Below are 24,240 nucleotides of genomic sequence, written 5' to 3'. Positions count from 1 at the left end.
TCTCCAAAAAATCTAGTAATCTTCCTACCAATTAGCTCTGGCTTCTTGTTGGACATGATCTGATAGAATATGTGGTAGCTTCTTTCTGCTTTAAGCTGGAAAGTGACTCTGGACTTCTCCAGCAGGTCTGTCAAGGAGGGTAGGACAGAGTGAGTACAAGAACTGGGAAGTGAATAGAAGGAGTGGGATCAGGCCAGGAGAGCGACTTACAAGTTTCAATGTCAGCAGAAGCCAGTTTGCCTGTGGCCCCAAAGTGGATTCTGATGAATTTGCCCTGTTAAGGAGAAGCAGCGGCATTTCAGCCTGGAGGCGTTTCATTGCTGTCTCCTTCTGTGAGAATGCCACTAGCCCATCACTACTGTTACAACAAGGAGCAATTTCTCCTAAAACAGCTTACAAAGCGTGAGGAGTTGTCGTTCCTCACGGTCTTGGCGTTTCCAAAGGCCTCCAGCAGTGGGTTGGCGCTGATGATTTGATCCTCAAGCGTTCCCTGCAGGATGAGAATTATTGCTGCTTATCCTTTCCAAAAATCACGTCAGGAACAGAGGAAAGCATTGATTCCAGCCAGCACCTGTTACTTTACCTGCATTTTGCCTGACTGCTCCTCTTTCTTCTTATCCCCGCTCGCTGCAATTGTTGCAAAGTACTGGATGACGCGCTTTGTGTTCACAGTCTTCCCGGCACCGGATTCTCCGCTGTCAACCCAAAGAGAGACACAGAGAGCGTGTGGTCAGGCAGGAGGTCCCCTGGCACCGGGCAGCCCTGCAGGGACCCGAGCAGGGGGTGTACGTACGTGATCAGGATCGACTGGTTCTCGCGATCTGTGAAAAGAAGGATGTAAGAAAGGTTTGTATAGTGTTCATGAATAAGAAAGAACTAAAAAACTAGGAGAAAAATATGAACTGAGCTTCCAGAGAATACAGGGTTAGAAGACAGTGAAAAGCCCTGTGAATTCTAGTGGGTACTTCTGGTGTTCCCAGCAGTGCTTTAGGTATTATCAACTAGATCAGTAAAGACTTTCATTTCACAGAAACTTTTGTAGACTTACACCATTCAAGACATTGTCTTCTCATCAGGCTACTTTTTTCTGTCTTATTAAGTACATGTAACAAAAATATTGAGGCTGGGCTTTGACAGCATGTAAATTCTTCTGAAGTTACAATTTTCCTGAGTAATGTTATAGAAATTTGGAGGTGCCATGAACAACAGAAACATCAGACCAATCCTTTAAACTATTTTTCATACTTTTTTTTTTTTTTAACCCCTATGTATATGTAGGAATTATTTATTCCCGAGATCATAAATAGATGAGGTTAATTTTTCATTTTTCTGTTCTGGATCTATTTCCCAGTTTGTAACAAGAAGAAAAAAAAAAAAAAGAAAAAAAGAAAAGAAAAGCAGATCTAAAATCCTTCACATCTGTGATTTTAATGTACAGTTAGGGAAGAGGAAATAAAAGGCTGAAGGAAGAGGAGAAAGGAGATAGAACTTTTTAAAAGCCATTCCATTTAAGTGCTAAAAGCTTTATTTTTTCCTTGACGTTATTTTCTGAGGTTAACTTTTCGCTATAAGGTACAATCGATTTACAGATGCATAGATCAGTGTAGGGGTTACATAGATCATTAAGGCTGTATGTACTTTGGACCACCTGGTCATCTTTTCTATCATGAATACCATTTGCTTAATAATCAAGTGCAGTTTATGTACCTGTTCAACACAGATACTCTGTTTTACTTGTTATCATTTATGATTGCAAATTTGAATTAACTGTATGCACATTGTTTACAGGGTATGCATGATACTATTGTAGACTCTTTGGCTAAGACTAGTTTAGTGATTAAGATACATAAATCTATGCATCTATGTAAGATCCCACTACAGGCAGTGAAGTCTACACCAGAAAATAGGTGTCTTCTTTCTAGTGAATTTATTCTCATTAGGTCCAGGTCTTTCTAATTTTTAATGGGAACAGAGGAACAGCTCACACAGACCATTATAGTTAAGCACAGTAATCTTCAATTAATTTCACAGACATAATATTTTAAGTGTTGCACCATATTTCCACAGGACACCCTACATTTCCCTCTACAGATAGCTTATTGCAAGAGCAGTTCAAAGGAAGTCAAGCACTTACCAGTCAGCATGAACTGATAGGCATTGTCCGAGATGGAGAAGATGTGTGGAGGGGCCTCCTGGCGCTTCTTGCCTCGGTAGGCCAACACCACCTCCGGGTTGTACACCGGCAGCCACTTGTAGGGGTTGACAGTGACGCAGAAGAGCCCCGAGTAGGTCTGCGAGGAAGGGAGACAGCACGTTGGCTCCCACTTGGCCTGGCAGAGCAGTTCCTCCCGGCTGCCCAAAGGCAGGCTGCTGCTGGTACTTACGTAGATCATCCAGGCTGCGTAACGCTCTTTGAGGTTGTACAGCACAGCGGGCTCGTGGAGGTGGGTCATCATGGCCATGTCCTCGATCTTGTCGTACTTGGGAGGGTTCATGGAGAAGACCTGATCTTCCTTCACTGTCAGGGTCTACCAAGGAAGAGAGACTGATATGTAAGCTAAGAGCCCAGAGTAGGAATTAAATCCTGTTCTCAAGCCTGCATTTTACTCACCTCTCCAGCTTCAGTCTTGACAGTGACCTTCCCTGATTCCCTGCTCTGGATTGTTCCTTTCACAAAGGATTCTTTAGGGTGGGCCACAAAGACGGATGTCTTGGCATCAAAAGGCTTGTTCTGGGCCTCAATTCTCTCCTTTTCTGACTTTCGGAGGTAGGGAGCTGCCTCCCCAAAAACAGCCATCTCAGCATCTGAAGAGGCCATTCCTGCACTTTACTGGAAGCACGTCAGCAGAGGTGTCTGGTGGAGAAAAAAAAAAAGTTTGTAGATTACTGAGAAAAATAATATAATCTACATTAGTAAGAAAACTCCCTGCTCTTTAGCTAACAAATTGCTAGCCAGCCTCCCAGAAAATCTCTGGGATCACTTTGATTTGAACTTAAATATACTCTAGTCCCACCCAAGAGTGGGACTTAGTCCTCTAAAGCACGTAGGCCTTGTAACAGTAAATAGAACATCTGAATATTGACTAGAGTTTGATAACTCACCTTAATGAATTTGACTAGATTTGAGGTCTTCACATAAAAGAATCTACAACCAGAGACAATCACTGTTTGTTCTAGTCCTTAAATATGCGTGATGAGTCTTCAAGGGTACTTTCTCATTAAAAGTATTACCTTGTGTGCTAAAAATGAAACTTTACTTCATTTTTTAGATCTTCTCTATTTTCAACAGTCTAGCCTAAGCAAAAGTCAGCAGAAATATGAGGGTTTACAAAAATAATTCATGCAGCTGTGTATAAAAGTCCTGTCTTACACTGTAGTCTAGGAGTGCATTATTCAGAGTATTACCTTTGGAGACAAGCTTGTATCCTGGAAAATGACCAACCCTGTAAAACAGGAATCACAGTTGTTTCTTATTGCTGCACAGAATTCCAGAGATAGATTATAGATTGAAGACACAGACATGCACTGAGATTATATTGAAAATTTCTGTTCACATGGGCATTCCCTCACGGAAATGATTGCCAGAGGCAAGAGAAATGAAATGGGATATTGCAAGGGCATTGTCCTCTTTCTTCAAGCTCCCAAAATGCATGCACTTACCTTGAAGCCTTCTGTGGAGACAGGCCAGTCTTGTCTCTGGGAGATTTTATAGTCTGTCGTCTGCAGATGCTGCAGATGCTCCCCCTTTCTTCGGTCAAAACATTTCTGGCAAACCCTTTTTGGCAAAGCATTGTCTGGCAAACTAAGGACATAATTGTCATTTGATTTGAATGATATAATTAGAACATTTTTATATCTTACTAACTACGTGAATACATCTATAAATAATTTGTCAAGAGTGTTAAGGAGAGAATCTAGACTACTCAAGGCACTTAGAGAACTTGGATGCAGGGACTTATGGTTCCTATTGCTGGCTTCCCCAGTGATTTGCTGCTTGACCCATGGTACTTTCCTTGGTATGTTTATACTGCAACTTTTCAGTCACGCAATGGGGATGATAACATCTATGATGCTTTAGGAACACATGCATTGAGAGGAACAGGAAAAGTATGTCAAAAACCAGCACATAATTGTTGTTAAGAGACACTTTTCAGTGGTATTTTCTAAAAAGCAGGAAGTCAAAATGTATTACAGCTGAGGTTTCTGAATAGGACACTTTCAATGGCTGAGAGGGTTTAAAATACAGGGAGCTGGAAGCCAGAACCTGAGTAATTGGAGACTCTATGAAATGCAGCTCTTGCATAGATTCTTGAGCTGACTTTAGCGGTATCAAATTAGAATGGTTTTGTGCATATTTCATCTAAAAAGTGATTCCCCAAGAAACTCTGCTTTCTCACTGTTCACGCTCTTATACTTTTTACTTGCATTTGATGTTTGCTTGCTCCTATTATTGTCTGCATAAATAACCGGTTGCTTCTGTCAAATCTGAAGTTCCAGTAGCTTCCACAGCCCCTCTCTACCTACAACTCCCCAAAATAACATGCCTTAACCTACGATGCGTGTACACATAATCACATGTATCACTTCAGCATATAGTTCCAGATATTATGCATTCTGATAACTCCTCAGTCTAGCACTGCCATGCCATAAAAATACGCATTTTCAAACATTCACAGTCCCAGAAAAATCTAACAACACAGTACTGCCTGTACCAGAGCATTAGAGGTAGCAGGTAGTCTTGTATAATGCTGATAGTATGGGAAAAGGAAATTTTCTGGTAGTCCAGGAGACTAAGTGATCTAGTTTTAGGAAAGGGTGTAATCACTTAAATTTCTTCGTATCTTCCAGAGCTAAACATATTCTTTCCCTGGTAATTTGCATTTCAATCATTAAAGTATCCCAGTGAATACATGGGGAAGAAGTTAGGAACACAATGTCTGGGGTCCAGTGTGATACAAAGCATCAGATGATGCACTGTGCTGTAAGAGCCCTTTCTAAGAGTGCTCTGGCATTGCGGAACCCATATTTTGGGCTCCAGACTGGAACCCAATTGCAGAGCTGAACCCAGAGCTCCCTACACAAGTTACAGGGACAGTTGAATATATCAGAAGTCTAATCTTTTCACATGGATTAGGAAGAAGAGCTGCCCATTACCAGAGGACTAGCGTGGTAATTTTGGATTCTAGTGTAGTGCAATACATTAATGTGGGAAGCATTTAATATTTGATTTGATCATGTAACCTTCACAAAGTAATTATTCATATAGGAATAGAGGTCTGACAAATTTCCCTGTATGTTCAGCTGCCACTGAGCTACCACTCAGATCCCTGGGAAAAGATAAGACATTCTGTTATTGGGTACATATACTGACAATGGCCTCGTCTTTTTTGGTTGAAACAGTAGACTCATACCAAACAGATTGCGCTCAAAAGAGGTGGAAATTATGAAGCTGAATTCCTTTCAGTTTTTGCCATGTTCAGCACTGAAGTTCTGTGTTAATATTTCTCCATGCTCATACTGTTCAGGGAATTCAGGTCCCTCAGACTCCTGCTTCAGGCCTTTCACCAAGTCTCTCCTCATCTCTTGGCAGCTTTCCTCTCAGGACAGTAATACCAACTGCAATTAAGAGAGAACTACCAGACTGCTAGAGCAATGAATGTAACACCAATAGGAGACAACTACTCCATACAAAATGCCAAATGTTATTTTGGGTTGTAGTACCACAAGTACACTTGTGGACACTGTCAGCAAGAACTTCATGAAACCACCAGTTAGGGTATGAAGGAAGAGCAGTCTTGACTTAACTGGTTCAAATACAGCCATGGACATAGTTGAAAATAAAGCTGTTAAAGAACTCATCTATGGTAATCCATGTAATATAACATCCTTGGAGGAGTTAAAATATCCCCCAAAATTCAATGTGATTGTGTTTATAAAGCACATAAAAATAAGGAAACAAAGGGAAGTTCAGTTTTAGTAGACTGAAAGGGCAAAGACATACTAATTAATTATCAGAAAAGAACTGATAAAAGGCAACAGTTGCTTCATCACTGAAGCCAATGAGGTTGGTCCAGCATGGTTACTTTCCCTGGTAAATACATGCTGGCTGCTCTCAGTTGTCTTCTTGTCCTTCACATCTTGAGCAATAAACACCAAGAGGACATATTCTGTGATCTTTTGAATAACTAAAGTGAAACTGAGAAGCTTACCGTTTCACTGATCCTTCTTTCTGCCTTTTTTTAAAGTTGAGTATAACATTAGCCTTTTCCCAGTCATACAAGACCTTCCCTGCACATCATGATTTTCCACCAATGATAAACACGGGTCTTGCAATTACATAGGTGAACTCCTTCAGCATCCTTTGATCAGTCACACTCAACCCCATGGATACGAATACCTCCAGCTTCTCTTAGTAATTCCAGCTTCACTTAGTAAGGTTAGGACTTCACCACTGTTGGTTATCCCTTCTCAAACTCATCGGAAGATGCAGATGCTTGGGGACAATCTTTGCTTATGAAGACTGATGCAGAAAAGGTGACGCATACTTAAGTGCTTTTTGTATCATCTCTCACTAGATGGCCTTTCACATTCAGTGATAGACACCTATTTTCTCTGAACTGCATTCTACATCCATGCAGAACTGTTACGCTTAATGCCCCTAAGTACCCAAGCAGTGTTTTATATTCCTATTTTGTTGCCAGTCTTTGCGTCCACCTCTTACATACTTTTGTGGTTTAGTTCATCAAGAGGTTTGCTGCTTAGCTAACCTGAAATTCCTGATCTTCTTGCAGGATAAGGTACTTCATTCCTGAGTTCTCCATATTTTCTTTTAAAGCCTACCTATCTCTCCTGAACAGTCTTCTCCTTCACAGATGCTGCCAAGTGTGTTGTAACTAGCGGTTCCCTGAATACAATTAATTCTGGTCTTATGAAGCCAGAGTGCTAATTGTGTTGCTCACCTCCCCAGCTTTCTGCTAGATCCTTCACTCAGTCATCATGTGGTTGCTGCAGCCTGAGCTGCCATCTGGGATCATACTGATCACTACTTCATCCCTGCTTCCAATACTCAGCTTTGCCCATCAAGTATTTACATTAGGATATTGTTACTAGCACAGTCTAGGAACTTCTGGCATTGCTTGCCCAGTGCTGTTGCCCTCCAAACAGATGTCCACATGGCTGAAATCTTCCCTAAGGCAGAGGAGACTTCTACCTTTCTACTAGTTGTAGAAATCCTCCTTTATTACTTTGTCTTGGTCGAGTGGTCTGTAACAGACCCCATCACAATATTCTTCATTTTCCTCCTGTCTTTGATGGGATATCTACAGGTTCACACTGGAGCTTTGCACAATCAAGAAGCACTTTAACAAAAAGCATAAACTCTCTGCATTTTCTCTATCTATTCTTCCTGAACAGTCCCTATCCTCCCATGACCATGTCCCAGCAGTGCATATATTCCCACCATATCTCCATGATTCTGACCATGTGTCCCTTGCAAAATTCCTGCACTTGCAGGTGTTCCTCTGTCACTTCTGGGCTTAAGTCCTGTGCCCATGATGAAGCTGATTTCACACCCTTGTCAGCAGGTTAGCAGTCTCACTGCAAAGACCTCTTTCCTTATTGGTCATCAAGTACAGATGTCAAAAAAATCTAAAGGAATTCAAAGACGAAGTTGCTAAGCTTCCAAACATGGTGTGAAGCTCCTACTTGAAAATCTATTTGAGTATCACAGGACTACCAGGTGACTAATGTAATCCCATGGTATTAAAAGAGCTTACGGGAAAATGAAGGGAACTCCAGTGTGGTGTAGCTGATGACTATACTGCACGAATCAGCAGAAATTATAATATGGAACAAAATTAATGGACACAGGGGAAAGCGACAGTCTTACATGTGCATTTGTAAAGGGAAGTCTTACTTCACAAATCTGCTGGCTTCTTTGAAGTCCAGATAAATGATGTAGATTTAACTATCAAGACTGTATCTGTAATGCAGTCTCTGCATCTAGATAAATCTGCTCCTGAGTGCAGTCTCTGGTATCAGGAAAGGCTGGCCTTGTGGTGCTTGTCACCACCAGAATTGACTGACTGTATCAACACCACATAACTTTTGACTTGGGTCTCTGCTTTTTAGCAAATGCCTGCATTCTCTTTCACACCAAATAAATATAGTATAAAGCCATAGCTTCTCCCTTGAAGCTTTAGGTATGGAAGGAAAATTGTAGACTGCAGCACTGGTGTCTGTGTGCACGGAATTCACAAAAATAGAGCATTAGCTGTCAGAGCAGTTTTCAAAGGGAAAACCCCTTACCTTTTGGACTAGATTTGGAGGGATTAGAAACTGAAAAGGGAACTGTAAGAAAACAGGACAACAGTGAGAGGCCAACATGGGAAGTTCAAGGGAACTTTCAGGAGAAAACAAGACCTAAACTTTTACCCTTTCCTCCAGATGTTCTTTCTGGAAGATAAAAATTATATTCATTCATATTTGCAGGCAAATTAAAATAATTTTTTCCCCACAGATTTAAAAAAACTGGTCATATAAACACTTAGATAGGTATCTTGTAGAAAGCTCTGGGATACACACCAGCTGCTTTGGATTCATTTTAATTTACAGTTTGTCAATCACACTCAAGTGATCAATTTCTGTGACATGGCCTATTGGCCGTTCCAGCCCCTTGCAGAGGAGTACTCTAATTTGAATTATCAGATACAGACTCCATACAGATCATACAGATTTAGCTCCACAGTTCTCAGTGTACTAGGCCACAGAAAACTAGCCATTTTTCCTCTGTCCAAACATGGGGCAGCCAAGATGACACCTGTCCTCGGGAAGAAGGATCTGCTGAAAGAGGTAGCAATTCCTGATGCAAAACAAAGAGGAAATAGATCCTGCCAGCCATTGACTTTCTGCTACTTCTGTTTCTGTCCCTACAGGGTCTGGACTTCACTGGGACTAGAAGCAAACTAGAATGCAATCAGAAGAGGCAGAATGAGAGAAATCCCTGGACACAGAGGGTCCTGCACAGACATACAACATGGGCAAAATGCTGGAGTGATGACATCCAGGCATGCTACAAACAGATCCTATCCTACTTCCTGTAAGTTCCTGCAATATGATTTCCCTCCCCTTGCATTCAGTGAGAATGAGCTGGGGAGAAAGGCAGCAGTTATGAGCACAGGTGAAGTGTGAAAGTGGAGCACTGTCAAAGGCTCTCCAGGTCATGGCCCAATGCAAACCTCACTCAGCTCTGCTTCTTAGAGCAGCGTTGTCAGCCTTATAACTTGTCTAGTTATTCCAAGACCAGTATCTCTGTGTCATTGTCATGGAAGCACCTTCAGATCTCCTGCTTAGGTCCTCCACTCCTCCCAACCTGACCTCCTGGTCATTTGCAACAAGAAAAGGAGCAGTGTTGCAAGCCTCAGGCCCCAATTTCAGGCCCGTTGGTCTTCTTTTCTGCCCAGAGAGAAACAACTAAAGCAAATCCAGTTGGACTATGTAGGAATCAACGAGAAAAGTTCAAGAGGGCATCTTCTTGGGGATCAGTATGTATGGCGTAAAATTTGACCTTGGCAGCAGTGAATTTCAGTATAGAAAGGTAGTGGAGTTGGTGAGCTCCCATCTAAGTCTCATCATTCAGAGCAGATCCAGGAAGGAAGTTTGAAGGGATCCACAGAATCAAAGTAACTGCCACAGCCAAGAAACCACACAAGAAACCACTGTCTTCCAGTACTTCACAGGCGATTACCCAAATGTTCCTGCATCCCTTAGGTTGTCATTGTCCTCAGTAACTTGCAGGCCCTGTGCTACCTTGCCAAGGAGATTTCAAGAACTGTTCCAGGAAATTATGTTATTAGGATCTTTGCACCATGAAACAAGGAGTGGGGCAACCAGGCAGCTGACAATACATTCTCACTCATTAATGTGGAGATTGAGCACTTGTCAACTAACTTTTGTAGGAATTGCACTTCACTCTTCTGCAATATCTTAGCTGTGAGGAAACCCAGGGATTCTGGAGTCTGCACGTGGACTGACAAGTTGGGTTGTCAGAGAAGATTTTGAATGCCCCAATACCAACTATAGAGTAAGCAGACTTTCTGCCTCACAGAATGTATGGCTTTCTGGAATTTGGGTTTAGCTTTGCAGCATTGTGCTCTTGCTGTTTCTGAGAATGACTGCGAAGTGGGAAGACTGAGACCCAGGCCAAAGAACAATGAGTTCCGGGTAGAGCACAGAAGCACTAGTTACCTCGTCTCCAAAACAAAGCTAGTCCTACCATCAGCTACCTTCTCCTGAGCAGCCCCATGGATAGAACATTTGACTATTAAGCGAGAGGTCTGTGTTCTTCACCCTCCTCAGAATGGGAGGCATGTAAGTACTCAGCATCCTTTCCTTGTCTCTGGGATCTTGGTCCTTTAGCAGTAAGAATGTCTTCTGGGTGGATGCACTGCCCACAGCCCTGCCTTGAAGCTTGGCCACTGTGCAGGCAGGCACACTGACCCTCTTTTGAGGGTGTGTTGCTGGCTGTCTACAAACACATGTGATACACATTATTAACCAAGATAGTAGGTTGAGAAGATAAAATTGAAAAGGTGTTTTGCTGGGATACATTAGTGAAAGTATGCTTTTTTACCTTAGGCTGCTCTGTTGTTTTGGTTAGGTCATTTTTAGTTCTCTAGTACGCTATGAGAATTTTGGTCAGCTTTAACAGCCTTTTCTGCTGAATCATACCTCCGGCAGCATATTAAAGATTTCTTTTATCATCCTGAGAATTTTAGCTGACAAACTAAATATTCAAAATTTGTGACTTTTTCCATATTGTCTACATTGTAGCTTATGGTGAGATGCACAATCAACTCTCATCAGACAGGGTGCGAGACCCAGGTGGAGAGAGATATCAGATTTGTGTTCTGCAGAAGCCACAGGGAGCACTATGCAATCTGAGTTACGTGAACAAGGTGTCTGTTCTGTGGATACTACCACTGAATAACTGCATGCATTTGAAAGTGCTTCAGGTTTTAGGTGGGCTGTTGTTCAGGAGGAAAAGATCTAATTCAACCCATATTTGTAGATCTGCATAGACCAGGCCCTGAGCAAATAATGCAAACTGAAACCCAGGCTGCAGACTACAACATGATGCAGATACTTATAAGGTATTTCAGACTGAAAGCTGATTTTGAACCAGGGTTACTCACCCTAGTTGATTGGTGATGAGGCCACTAGCTGTTTCTGCAGGGACCTTCCAAGGTCGACCTTCCAAGGTCTTCCCATTTCTGAGAGTACAGGCAGTAGGGAAGAAAGTATTCGGCTTGAAGAGTGGTTGTTCCGATTTCTTTCCTTGCTTTTATTTCTGCAGGCTCTTTCTCTTTAGGATGCTGAGACACTGCCTTCATCCTTTTCATATCCCCTGTGTCTGCTAAACTGTTTGGTATTATGCCCAGAATAGTGAACGGCAACCACTGCCTAAGCCCTCCTCTTAGGTATCAGTTAGCATCTGCAGGAATCTTTCAAAAAGGATGTTGTTTCAGCATGGATTGCCTAAATTCACTTCCATCAGGAAATGAGCATTTCAAATCAGTGTCCTTATATTCTAGAAAAAAATATTTTGCTTAATGCATTGATTCTGCCTTAAAAACATTTATGGCAATGTGAGACCTAGGTACTAAAAGACCACTTTCTGGTCTAATGCTTTTTCTTGCCAGATTCTGTAACTCATACAGAGTGGAATAGTATTTACCCCCCACCCCTGTCTGCCCAAATAAACGGCATCACTTCTATTCTAGAATCAGGGTATTAGCATACAGCGCTTTCCAGATAAAGTGACCATCACCCCAAAACAGCAGAGGGTGAGATAGTGACAGACCCTTTCCCAGAAGACACAAAAAACACATGGAATAGAACTAACTTATGACTCTTCTAGAAACAGCAATGATATAGGATGGAGTCTGAAGTTCCCCAATTTACTCATGATTTTCCCATAAAAAAAGAGCTCAAGTTGCTCCTTGCAGGATTTTCAGCTTGCAAGTGCTGTTGTTGGCCATACTGTCAATGTGGTAGGGCCTGCCTAGACAGATCAGTTTGCTCTGTAGTCTGTGAGGGACAGTCTGAGAGAGGATGCCCAGCTTCTGCTATAGCAGCATTTCTGCTGTCCTCTGTGTAAAATGAGAGCTCACAGGAATGTTAGCACAGGACAAGCAGAAATGTCAGAGCACTGCTCTGTAGCAAAACTGCTCATCCTTACACTTCTGCTAGGATGTGGCTGGACACTGAACCCTGGAGATGGTAAGAGTACATTTTCCATATTAAAAGGTTAATTAACAATTCAGCATAGTCTGCTAAGGTGCATGTTTTCAATGTTATGTGCAGGAAGTGTTCAGTCCATATTTTTTATGTGTCATCTGGTTAGGAAATGTGCCATTAAACTAACATTTTTGATAAATGTGGCTGAAGGAATGAGCTGAGAGAATTGCTGGAAGCAATAAATGATTTCCCAGGAAGAACTACTAAGGATCATTAACTAATAAGACTAAAACCTGCAGGTTGACAAGCAGTGTAGGCCATCTGTTACTTTACCATGGCAAATGTAAGCAAAAATTTCTGGGTCTCCATGTGAGCACTTGCAAAGACAAGCTGCTGTCACAGGTTGACCACGAACGGGCTCTGATGGCCTTGCTATTCCCTGTCCTTTCTGCTCTGTTCAGAAACTATTTTCTGCAGGTTGTAATGTAGGTCTGATTTACCTTCACTACACGTCAAAGACAGTGAATGAGTCTGTCCTAGGGGGACTTTGATGACAATTTTTTTGCTAAGTAGCTTCCTACAGCATGGTATTCTTGGAAGTCCTCAGAATGAGTTAACTGAACATGAGAGGCAAACGAAACCCACAATCTGGTATTAGAGGATGGGCACCTTTCAAATGTGCACCACAGGTGCACCATTACACACACTCCACCTGTCTCAACAGCTAACATCAGCGGAAGAGATCTGGGCAGTAGATTCTGGCCAAGGAGATGACATTCAGAATGCCCTTTCTATGACCCACCAAAGCAGCTGAGGGGCTCCTGTTACAGAGCAGGTGAGTCAAGGGGCAAATCTGGGAGACCACTGAGTAGAAAAAGGTAATTGAAACAGCAAGTAGCCAGAAAAGGAGCAAAGAAGGGGAAGGAAAAGAAAATAAGGAAGAAGCATGGTATTAACCGCTGCAGCCAGCTAGAGCATAGCCTAAAGTAAGCTGTACTTGTGATATCAAAGCTCCATGGAGCCCACCTTTCTGTCTTTAAAAGTGATGCCCAGGAAGGAGCAGCATCTTGCTAAAGGCAACACAGAGTGGCACTTCTCCAAAATTCTCCTAACTCACAGTAATCTGTATTTATGAAATCCCTGAACAGGACACAATGTCTGGGTATTTAACAGATCATGGTGGATTTTTAACTCATTAATTTGTCCAAACATTTTTGAACCCATGAACTGGTCTCTGAATATGTGGCATGTTACTCTGATCCTCTGCTGAGGCTAACTCACAGAAAGCAGACATCCATTTATGCAGTTCAATTCATCTGGTTATTAGCTTTGACTGAGTGTTACAAATATGTAGCTTCTTTGCACTTCATCCAGATTCCAAAATGAAGTCACATATTTGAGGAGGTAAAAATAACGATTAAACTGCAGAGAACATCTCCCAGGTGCCAAGGTAGACTATGCTATAGTTAATCTGCATATTTATACTACAGCAGGATATTTTTCTTGTGGTTCTTTCAAGGGAATGTTTTTCTGAACACTAAGGCTCCTGTCACTTCAGAGTCCTTATATTCTAGAGATATGACTTCAGAGACTCCCCCACAGCCTCCTGTGTAATGTTAGCAGGCAGATTTCCTTGGTGGTCAGCCTAAACTTTCTTGAATTGCTCTCTGCATCCACCTGAGAAGTCGAGGGAAGGATACAAATCCCTGCTCCTCCTGGAGGGCAAATCAGTTGTGTAAAGAGAACAGCTCCAGCAGAAGACAATGAGAGCAACATGTCACGAGACAGCCAGTAACCAGGGTGTAAGGGTGCTGGTGGCCCAGATTAGAAGCTGGGGATAGTAACAGTGCTTGCATTCCCTGTCCTGAGACTATTTCGTACTCACCCCACTAAAGTCTGCCAGGGACAGATCTTTCTTTCCATGTGGCTTCTCACAGAGTACTTGGAAAGATCTGAGTTTATCTTGAAGGACAGGTGAACACTGAGTCAAAAGGAGAAGGCGATGTTATTTTACATCTTGATCAGGACTGTGGCCTGAGAAAACATATCCCAAATCTGCTTCAGCTCAGGATGCCAGCTTTACTGCACCACTGCCTTCCCAGGTGTACATTGCCTTCCTTCCAAATCAGTCCCTCAGGTCCCTCAAAGTGCCCACTGCTCCCCGAGAAATGCTTCCAGGTGGCCAGTGACCTGCAGGGTGCAAGGTCTCATAGCAAAGCCATCCCATGGCCCCACACCACTGTCTGCCTCCTGTATTTGCTAAGCCTGGATTTAACCCCTAGTGCCCTGAGGTGTGTGTGTTGTCTTGAATTCAGAAGTTCAGCACAGGACTGCAGACAACTAATACATGTAGAAACGGGAGAAAGAAAGAGCCTCTTTGTAGGCTGTTTTCCTGGATGTATGGCAGATTCATTGGTAAATTCATGGATAATTCAGCTGCTGAATTGAGTTTATTTCCTCTAAGTCTTTGTCAAGAAGTTTCTTTAATACAGAATACTTGCAAAGACTTCTATAATTGGAATAATTAGTTCAGGAGATACAGAAGTCCCTCTAGTCCAGGAGTTCACAGATCTGAGATACCCTGCAGTGGGACAGCAGTTCTGTTAGACCATACGCACTGGATCTATTTTAAACTTTCTCTGCAAGACAGCCCTTTATAGCCACTTTGCAGGAGTGTTCTTCCCATGATCAGGTAGCACTTTTCAGCTGACAGGCAGACCAACTCCACAAACAGTGTGTGAATACAAAAGGCTATCATTCTGCAGTTTGGCTATAAAAATTGGTTGCCCTTGGTATGCTATTTGGGTCTTGGTAATTTATCATAATTTATGGCCTCTTCAAGTGAATACTACAGATAGGTTTTCTTTCATGCTGAACTGAGAATGTAATTTTTCCTGTATGTGTAGCCAAATGTGATTTATCTTGTTTAGGCTAGCACATTGCTATAGTTTATATTGTACAACCAGGGGTACTTTTTTACAAGTTAAAGAACTCCAAAAAAAACAGTCTTATAATAGGTCAAAAAAAGTAATGAGAGTTGTCATTTTTAAAGGGCATTTACAGTGTTTCTTGAATTAAAGGCAAATGATTTATTTATCAGTTTTGAAAAATCAGTGGTTTTAATATACTTTAGAATGTATTCCCCAAACTAGTGTTGTTGTTCAGGGAAGCAAATAAACAGAACCCTAAAATGGGAACTCTTTCAAACTGGAAGCTTTTACTAGATAAAAATCATATTTCAAATATTAACACATCTACACAATTTTGCTGGGAATTATGAGGCAAAGTGGAATATATCCACCTACTCAGAAATTATATCACCTTTTTCAGACAGTATCAGTACCTGACTATGAAATGTAAACATAAAAATAAATATGATGTTCATCACAGTTTCATTTGCAAGAAAGCTTTTGATACACTTGCTGTTTTTCTGTATGAGTGCATATGATACCATCCACATCTAGACAGTCTTTGGGAGATGCTTGTCTGAAACAGACATCCTTAAAAGCACAGGCTAAAAGAGATCGTGCAATATTATAGATATTCTGGTCTATCATAACAGTTTTTCTCATTCAAATATTTCCTTAATATTTGCCCAAAACGTTTTCACTTCAAATTAAACAATTATTCTCCTGGTAATACAATCCTATATGTCTCTTAATGAAAATCTTTTTCATTTCACAAAATTATTTTCACACTTCCACACACAGTCTTTACTTATCTCATCTCTTGATTTGAAAAATCCAGTTCTATCCATACCTTTTATAAGTTATATTCTTTATACTTGTCATTATGGCTCCTGTCCTCCTTACTCTAAAAATGATCTTTCTTTTTTCAGAAGTCTACAAAATGTGCTCTGTTCATAGTATAGACTATCATTAAGATAACCTCTTGCTGAAGAAAGAAAACATTCACATTCTGTACCATAGAAAGAGTACTTATACTAATATTTTCAATAATTAGGTATACCATTTTTGCAACTATTCAACATTGTTGAATGTGTGTAGACTTGTCCCCCAGTTTCTTTTCTCTCTGGCTCAGATGACCAACCCCATACGTTTCTGTCTGATTTCATCCTCCCAGGGCAATTTTCTATCTCTTTCTATTTTCTCCAATTTTCCGAAGTGCCTAAAGTCCGATACAATTCTGCCCTGCCAAAATGCTTAGATGCCCCACTTGCAAAAAGGCACACCAACAGCTGCTTCTGTCAGCTCAGGGTCTTTTCTTTCAGCACTGGTGACCTAACATTTCCACGCCTTCCTTGGCAATATAAGATAAAATTAAAAGCAATATAAATGGAAATTAGAAGACACTTCATTGATTGGCTTGTTTCAGGGACAGGCTACATTATGGAGACAGATTAGTTCAGAATTTCACAACTAGATTTTTGTTGCTATAAGCAGATGTTACAATAACATCCAATTTCTTTGCCTGCTCTCTTCATAAAACAAGACAGACTTCTGAACACTAAACCTATTCAAACTACACAAGGCATTCTCAAGTGCAGAAGGAGTTTGCAGTACTGATATCATGGGAAACATTTTCTATTGGCAATTCCCACACTGGAAAAAAAGAGGTTTCTCAACATTTGCTTTCGGTTTGGAGAATGACAGGGTAACATCGCTCACGGGAAGACAGGATATATTGGTGTCAATGCAAATTAGCTTGCTTTAATATTAGCCTAACAAGCTAAATGTGCAATGACCACTTCCTCTGGTCACTGCCATGCCAGGCAGCTCAGGTCAGTCTCTTCAGCTCCCTGACAAACCCCTCCAGCCGGTCGTATATTGCGGAAGCAGGGTGCCTCGTAGCCTCTCCCAGCAGAGCCGCCCCGTGACCCCACACTGCTGTCTGGCTCACATCTTAGCTAAGCTTCGACTTTACCTCTTTGGGTTTCCATTTCAAAGCCTTCCCGTGTGCTGGGCTGTATCTCTCCCAGCAGCACCGCGCTGATGTTGGGGCCCGGGGAGTGCCGATGCTGTGGGAGGTGTAAGAGCACTGTCATGAGACCTGAGCTGCAAAGTGCGGGAGCTGGGCAATTTCCTCCTTGCCTGGAGTGCAATGGGGAGCTCACAGTGTGAACTGTTGAATTTTACTTTAGGGACAAAGAGCATCTGACAGGAAATGTTTTCAACCACTTGTGCTACTATTGCTGGAGCACTGCTTTTGAGCTCCAGAGATCCCCTGCCAGTCCTCTGCCGGCCATGTAGGACAGAAGCTCTAGCTGAGCCCATTAACCGCATCTATTTTAAACCGTTCTCCGAGAGGTCTTTCTTGATGGCCATTATGGACCAACAGGGACCTTTGCACCAGTAGTTATCAGATGACAGACAGCTTAGCTCTAAAAATAGTCCATCACTGCAAAGCAACCCCTGACCTCCACACAGAGCAGATAACCGCAAGTCAAGAAAAAGAAAACTTGTGTTTCTCACCAGTGTTCTACGTGTATCCTAATACTGTAAATATACGGGATCCTCAATAAAGCTGCACTGTAATTCAAGCACAAGACAGTATGTAGGGCTAGAATAATCTATCTAAAGATGGCTTTAGGATGAGCATAACCTCACAGAGAGGATTAGTTCAGACTGAAAGTTAGAGCAAGCTGACAGGATTCTAAAAAAAACTATGCAACAAACCATCCTATAATAGTGATGAGAGTTTAAAATCCTGAGGAATCTAATACTTTTCAAGTAAGGCAGAACATATACTTAAGGTATTTCTAATCTATGGTAAATATTTTTGTGATTTTGTTTTCCTCAAAATATATTTTACAAAGTCAAGATACTCTTTTCCTTATTCACATAATTAGCAGTCCAACCCACTGAAATGTGAATTGTTTCCTACTAGACAAACTTTCTACGTCTGCAGCCATAACATCCAAACAACACCACAGAGGAAAAAATCGCCTAGAAACCTTCAAAAATATAAAACAGGCCCTTTTTGTCCCCAGTGTTAACTTGTGATGTGTTACAGTCCGCACTTCCTTTCCTCCTGAGTTCAACAGCCATAAACCATGCACTTTTCTGTCTCTTCTAACCTTCCCAGAAGTACTTTGTTTCTCTTCATTAAGTTTCCTTCTGACAGTTTGAGACACTTTCTCCAGTTTTCCTGAGCTACTTCTAGTCCTGATGCCATTTCGCCCTGCCAAAGTGCTTGGGTGCCCCTCTCCCACAAACTCTCAGGCCTTTCACAAAGCCTGCACTGGACCAACCATGTGAGGTAACCACATCAGGTGGTCAGGATCATCATGGTGCAGTTCAAATAGCAGCTCCTGTGACAGCTATAAGGTGCAGTTACCAAGTACGACACCGAGTATGTCTGCTTCAAAAGCCAGCAGAAATCCCAGGACAGGATGCCCAAGCATTTCTCACTGATCATCTTGTATTTTATCCCAGAGGTTCTTGGCCCTGGAGACCCAGGTCCCTGGCAGGCTCGTGCTGCTGGGACAGCCTCAGCAGCTGGGACAGCCTCAGCAGCTGGATCACAAAGGAAATGTCACATTCCAGCCACAGACTCCTCCTTGGGGAGGGGATCCACAGAGCCAAGGGCATGAAGCACAGCTCACCTCAATAAGGCAAGTATCTGTCCCCGACCTTCCAAAGTCCTCTCTTCCTGCAGTCATGGATAGCTCGTTGCCATGTGCCAGGGCAGAAGCAGAGAGGAGGCTTCACCCCTGTCAGCAAGAGGGAGGAGAGGGTCTTAAGGCACTGCAACCCGAGGGCACTTCTGCACCTGTAGCCTCGGCTGCAGAGAAGCTCCCAGGCTGGACCATCCCCTTTGGGATATTGGGGGTGGCTGTTGCCCGGCCCCTTCCTCACCTGGGGCCCACGCATGCCGCCACGATGCAATCAGCATTAATTGCACGGGGAGCCTTCGAGCATGTCTTTATTAATACCAAGTGTGAAACAGGAAAATGCTATTGAAGCAAACCTGCCTCTTGTCCCACACCTTGTGTGCCGGGACACATCTAATGTGCTCCTACCTCAGGCAGGCATTCAGCTCTTGGGACTCCCACCACTTAGCCCACGAACCAGGTCCTCAGCGCTCACTGTCCTGCCTCAGCCATCTTCCCCTATCATGCCGCTCTACTCACTATGGGAGGTTGAGCCTGTTTCAAGTGTGTGCTGCTGACTGAACCTGCCTCTCACAGCAGCCCTGTCTCTGAGGGAGCTTGTCCTGCTGCCATACCCCAGAGGGAAAGGGGAACGTGATGTGTGACCGCTCTCGCCCCAACCCCAGGCTTCCTCTGCACGAGGGAACCTCAGGACAGGAGAGAGCAGCAAGGGAGATGAGGAGCAGGGCTTCTTCCCACTGGAGCCCCGCTCTGCTTCTGCGTTTGAACAGTGAAGGTCTAGGTGGGCTTTGCCTGGGCCCACAGGGCCATTGTCACATCCACTTCACGGGGCAGAATATTGGGGGGGGGGGGGGTGTGTCTCTTTTGAGACAGCATAAAGGTAGGCTATGGGGATGACTCCTCTACACCTCAGGCTGCAAAGGGCTTTCTTTGTCACCCTTGCTGGCCTAGAGCCTCGTCTGTGGAGGCTGGATCTCGCATGGCCATCCTGCGCTGAGTGAGGGTGGCCCAGCTCTCCTGGTACCTGCCTATGAAGCCTCAGCCAGGTCGCAGCTGTCAAAAGAGCGGCTGTATCACTCTCCTCAGGCTGCTCTACCACGCGTGTGGTGGAGTTGGCATGGCCATTGATGCTGCGTGATGTCCTCCTGGAAATCACACGCTTTGAGCACCTCTGTGGTGCCTTTGTGGGCAGAGGGCCCAGCAAAAATAGGGCCCTGCATGATGACCTGTCAAGTGTCAGGGGCTGCTTCTGTCAGCTCAGGCTCTTTTCTTTCGGCACTGGTGACCTAACATCTCCAGGCCTTCCTTGGCCCATTCCACCTGCCTTTGTTCTGTTCCAGTGGGGAACACGGGGACTGGCAGACCCGCCGGGTGGGACTCTAACTCGTTTGGTGCAATTTGATCGTAATATGTGGGCCAGGAAGTTTCAGCAGCTGCAGCAGCACCATTTTTGAGTGAGACCTAGCTGCTGGTCTGTAGCAGAGCAGCCACCCGAGGAAGGGCCGCCCTGACGGCGCCATGCTGACACCCCGTGGCAATGGGTGCCCTGAGCCGCGGGCCCAGGCAGCTGCTGCCGGGCTGAGCTCCCTGCGACTGACAGGAGCCGGCTGGAGCCCTGCGGCCTGTGCCCGCTGCACCTGACCCCTGCTAATAACGCCATCGCTGTTCTGCCAAGGGTCCCTACGAGATCTTGCCTGTCCCTTGAGAGTCAAGTGGCGAGACACAAGCGGAGGATAAGGCTGATGGGGCCTGTGTCCTCTGAACTTGTGTCCGAGTGACGCGGCAAAAGGCACAGCCGCTGTGCCGGCCGATGGCTCTGGGCCTTGCTTCCCTCTGCCTGATGTCTGTGGTGACAGAACCAGGCAGCGACGCCGGCTGCACTGAGCTCTCTGAAGGGCTAAGGGGGTCAGGCTGCAGGCAGAGATGGGTCTCCATAGCCATCGTGAGATAGCCACCAGCCTGGCCAGGGGCTCTCTTGTAGCCCCGAGGCTCCAGTGGCCCTTGAGGTGTCCGTGCTGTACAGCCCTACTATCTGCCCTCAGTGAGGGCTGTGAAAGCGCAGCCTGAGCAAAGGCCGTGGCTTCTGCAGTGCTGCTGAACCCTAGCGCAAGCCCTGCTTCTGTCTGCGTTCTCAGCCAGGCACGGACTCAAGGGGAGGCCGTTGTAAAATCAGGCGCTTTCAGAGCTGCAGCACACCCTGCCTTTTTCGTTCGCTGTTTTACAGGGGAAGTGATGCCCCACGTGCCCCAAGCTGAGCCCCAAATGGCCGCTGGAAGCACCTGGGTGGCTGCTGTGTTCCCCGGGGCACAGCACGTCCCAGGAGGGCACGGCGAGCACCCGGGTGCTGGTCTAGCACAGCCTCATTGCACCGACTGCAGAGGGGCCGCTTTGATTTATATTCTTACCGGGGAGAGCACAATCAGGCCTGCTTCTGATCTTTAGCATTGCAGCTGGGAAAGGAGCTGTGCTGGAGCAAGTCCCTCTGCGGTAAGAATAGTATCTGCCGTCTTAGGACACAACCCAGTTGTCCAGCTCCTACATGGCAGCACGTCGTGCTGAGATATAGAAGGCAACCTACCCGCTGAGGAATGTCTTCGAGTGCTATTAGTGGAAGCGTATCATCCACACCAACAGGCGTGACCCCGCACAGGAGCCTTGCAAGAGCGGGGCTATTTTGAGCTTTTGACACCGAGGATGAAGGGAGACAAATGACGGGCTGATCCTCTTGGCATGGGCCACCTCCACAGCTCTCTGTGGCCTTGTCTCCTCCTTGGGGCATGACCCTCGTGAAGGCTGGTGGGTGATTTGGTGGGACGTCAGAGCCCAGGAGGGAGCTGTGCATTTGCCGGGGGCGCAAGGCCAGGCCTCAGTCCCCTCAGCGCTGCCCAGACGTGCTTATGGCAAGTCCTGCCTGAGGGTGTGCACCTGTCCCCGAGCTTCGGGCACACGGCTGCCTGCTTTATTCGCAAGCACAGCCTCGAGAGCCAGAGCGATGCCAGGGGATGTGTAACTGCGCACAAGTGAAACACGCAGGAGGCTCGCAGAAGAAACAGTTGCCTTTGCAAACCACAGCCTAAAGAAGGCTATGGCAGGCTCGTCAGGCACAGTTATACCCGTGATGCGAGAGCTGCTTCTTCAGTGCCTTGCCTCTCCTTTCCCACCGATGCTCTGTGACGGTGGTTTTGTACAAATCATCAAAGAGACTATCCCCAGATGTCACACTCACCAGTGTGGCCAGGAGCCATCATCCTGCTTACTCTTCTTCATGCGCGCCGCCTTCTCTCTTCCTTAGGCCTGGCTTTGCTGGCTGCATTCCTTCATTCTGATGACACATCCTCAAGCTTCCATGCTGGAGGCATTGTGAGGCAAAGGATGGTGCAGGGCCTGTAAAACAGGGTTTCAGAGAGCCTCAGAGGCTTATGCATGTACAAGCCATTACAGCTAACAGGGATACTCGTGGATGTTGTGTGCCACCTAGACTTTACCCAGCCCCACCTGAAGCTTTGAAAACACCTGAAGGAAGTGGAGCCAGAGATTCTCAAGCCACCCAAGAGGAGCAGTCAGCTCCTAGGTGAGTTTGGGGAGGCAAGGTTCACTGCGAGAGACCCTGGCTGTGGTGGAACACTGTCCAGCAAGGAGAAATACTGCAGCGGGTGAGGAGGGATAAACAAGGATGGAGAGTCTGCTACGGAGCCATGGGGAAAAGTTGTGCAGTGTCATGAGAAGAGAGGACTAGTCTGGCATAACTGCAGGGTGTTGGGTGGCTTTCTTAAGGTCCTTGTGATTGAAAACTGAGGTCTGCTCCTACAGAACCCTCTCCCATTGCTCTCTTCAGACAGCACTGACAGAGGTTCTGCTTGGCAACGCTCGCCAGCGACACTGGAAGCAGGCTGGACATCCTTGTGAGAGCTCGTGTGCTGGTGAGGCTGCACTTGGGAGCCAGGTAAGGTGAGAGCCCTTTGGATATTGCTGTCACAGGCGTACAGCCATGGAGCTGTCAGTTGCAACTTCCCAGCAGCGTGAGCATCTATCGGGAGACAAAGCCTCTGGCACTGACTTCTGCGAGCTTAGACCAAGCAGACAGTGCCAGTCCTTACCATTTCCCATCACCCCAAGGAGCTCCCCTTGAAAACACTGTAAGCAAACCAAAGTGGAAAGCATTCAGGGGCTCCCTGCCTCAGGCTTGGGCACAATCCTTTCCTGCAGAGCCTGTGTCCCTTCAGCCCACAACACTAGCCCCACTCCCATCCCTGTGGACTTGTGAGATTCAATGCTCTGTGGAGGACCCACCTCTCCTTTTGAATACTAGCGCTTGTACGGTAGACAGAGGTGGAAAGCTGAGGGCTGTCACGAGCTTTCAACATCAATATACACCCTGGGCTCTGCTCCTGAGTTGTCTTCTTCTGGTTTCCTTTTAGTGCCAGCTGCACATCACTCCTCAGCTGCTTCTAATGTGGTTCTCATTCACTCCACATCGATCTGCATCAAGGGCTCCTGGAGCCTGGGCTCAGCTGGGGTGACTGACAGCAAACGCTTCACACCCGGGCAGAGCTGCAACAGTGGGAGCATTTGTGTAAGTTGAAATTGCTGAGAGGATTTCCAATTAATTTAGTAGCCCCCAGTTAGCGCTAACCTGTGCCTGATTCACTGCATACACAGCCCTGCAGTATTTGAGGTGTCTGAGAAAATCCTCCAAGGCTGTGTGGTCTCCCTGAAAATACGGGACAGATGTTACTCTTGGAAGCCAAGAGATGTTGTTTCTGTGACAAAAATCAGCTTAGGCAAACATCTGCGGGTTTATCTTTAACATACCTTGGCACTGGCCACGTGTCTTTCGTCCAAACTAGAGGCAAGGCTTAACGCATCAGAATAATCCAGCTGAGGCAGCTGGTAGAGCACATGAGACTTCACAGCTGCACGTGCCCACTGTGCCTCTGCTGTTCAGATCAGGGTCTGAATGAAGGAAAAAGCGTTTGACTATTCCCCACACACACCTTCTTCCCTCATGCCCTTCCCAAAAATATATTGTCTGTTCAGGCTGTAGGTAGGCCAAAAGTGACGTGTGAGGTGCAGGTGTGTGAGGAAGGAATGGAGGGGTGCACCCATCCGTTCTCTTCTTTTCTCTTGCCTGAGGCAACACCACGTGCAGGCTCCTGTGCGAGAGGTGACAAGGCTGACCTTTGAGGTGATGTGTTGAGGAGTGTTGGTGCCACGCGGTGTGTGAGAAATGGGCTCTAAGGGGCAGCCCTTCCAGCACGTGGCCGCAGGCAGGGCTCAGCATTTGTCCACTGCAGAGAAACTAGAAGCAGGTGGTGGCAGCAGCAGCTGAGGGAATCTAGGGTGAGAGAGATGGCACAAATTAGGGTGCTATCAATGTGTCATAACTGCATTTTCTGTGCCAAAAATCATCTCTGCCAAGGAACTGACAG

The 24,240-nt window shown here is 45.1% G+C and overlaps 1 protein-coding gene across 1 annotated transcript in view; it reads right to left on the bottom strand.

The window, feature by feature from the left end:
• LOC102051570 (myosin heavy chain, skeletal muscle, adult-like) overlaps positions 1-23,316 on the bottom strand; it is a 36,335-nt gene extending 13,019 nt beyond the window's left edge. The window contains exons 1-13 of the mRNA XM_055723737.1: positions 23,102-23,316; positions 22,038-22,195; positions 18,803-18,910; positions 3,661-3,802; positions 3,406-3,443; positions 2,612-2,854; positions 2,385-2,528; positions 2,135-2,291; positions 794-821; positions 584-695; positions 398-490; positions 211-274; positions 29-127 (exon numbers count right to left, since the gene is read on the bottom strand). Of these exons, the coding sequence (XP_055579712.1) occupies positions 29-127; positions 211-274; positions 398-490; positions 584-695; positions 794-821; positions 2,135-2,291; positions 2,385-2,528; positions 2,612-2,818 (904 nt within the window). The 5' untranslated portion in view covers positions 2,819-2,854; positions 3,406-3,443; positions 3,661-3,802; ... (1 more) ...; positions 22,038-22,195; positions 23,102-23,316. The remainder of the gene's footprint in view (positions 1-28; positions 128-210; positions 275-397; positions 491-583; positions 696-793; positions 822-2,134; positions 2,292-2,384; positions 2,529-2,611; positions 2,855-3,405; positions 3,444-3,660; positions 3,803-18,802; positions 18,911-22,037; positions 22,196-23,101) is intronic.
• Between the last annotated feature and the right edge of the window lie 924 nt (positions 23,317-24,240).

This window comes from Falco cherrug, chromosome 1 (assembly GCF_023634085.1).
Source record: "Falco cherrug isolate bFalChe1 chromosome 1, bFalChe1.pri, whole genome shotgun sequence".
Classification (NCBI taxonomy): domain Eukaryota; kingdom Metazoa; phylum Chordata; class Aves; order Falconiformes; family Falconidae; genus Falco; species Falco cherrug.
Note: the sequence above shows the minus strand (reverse complement) of the source record. Positions and strands in the feature narration are given on the sequence as shown.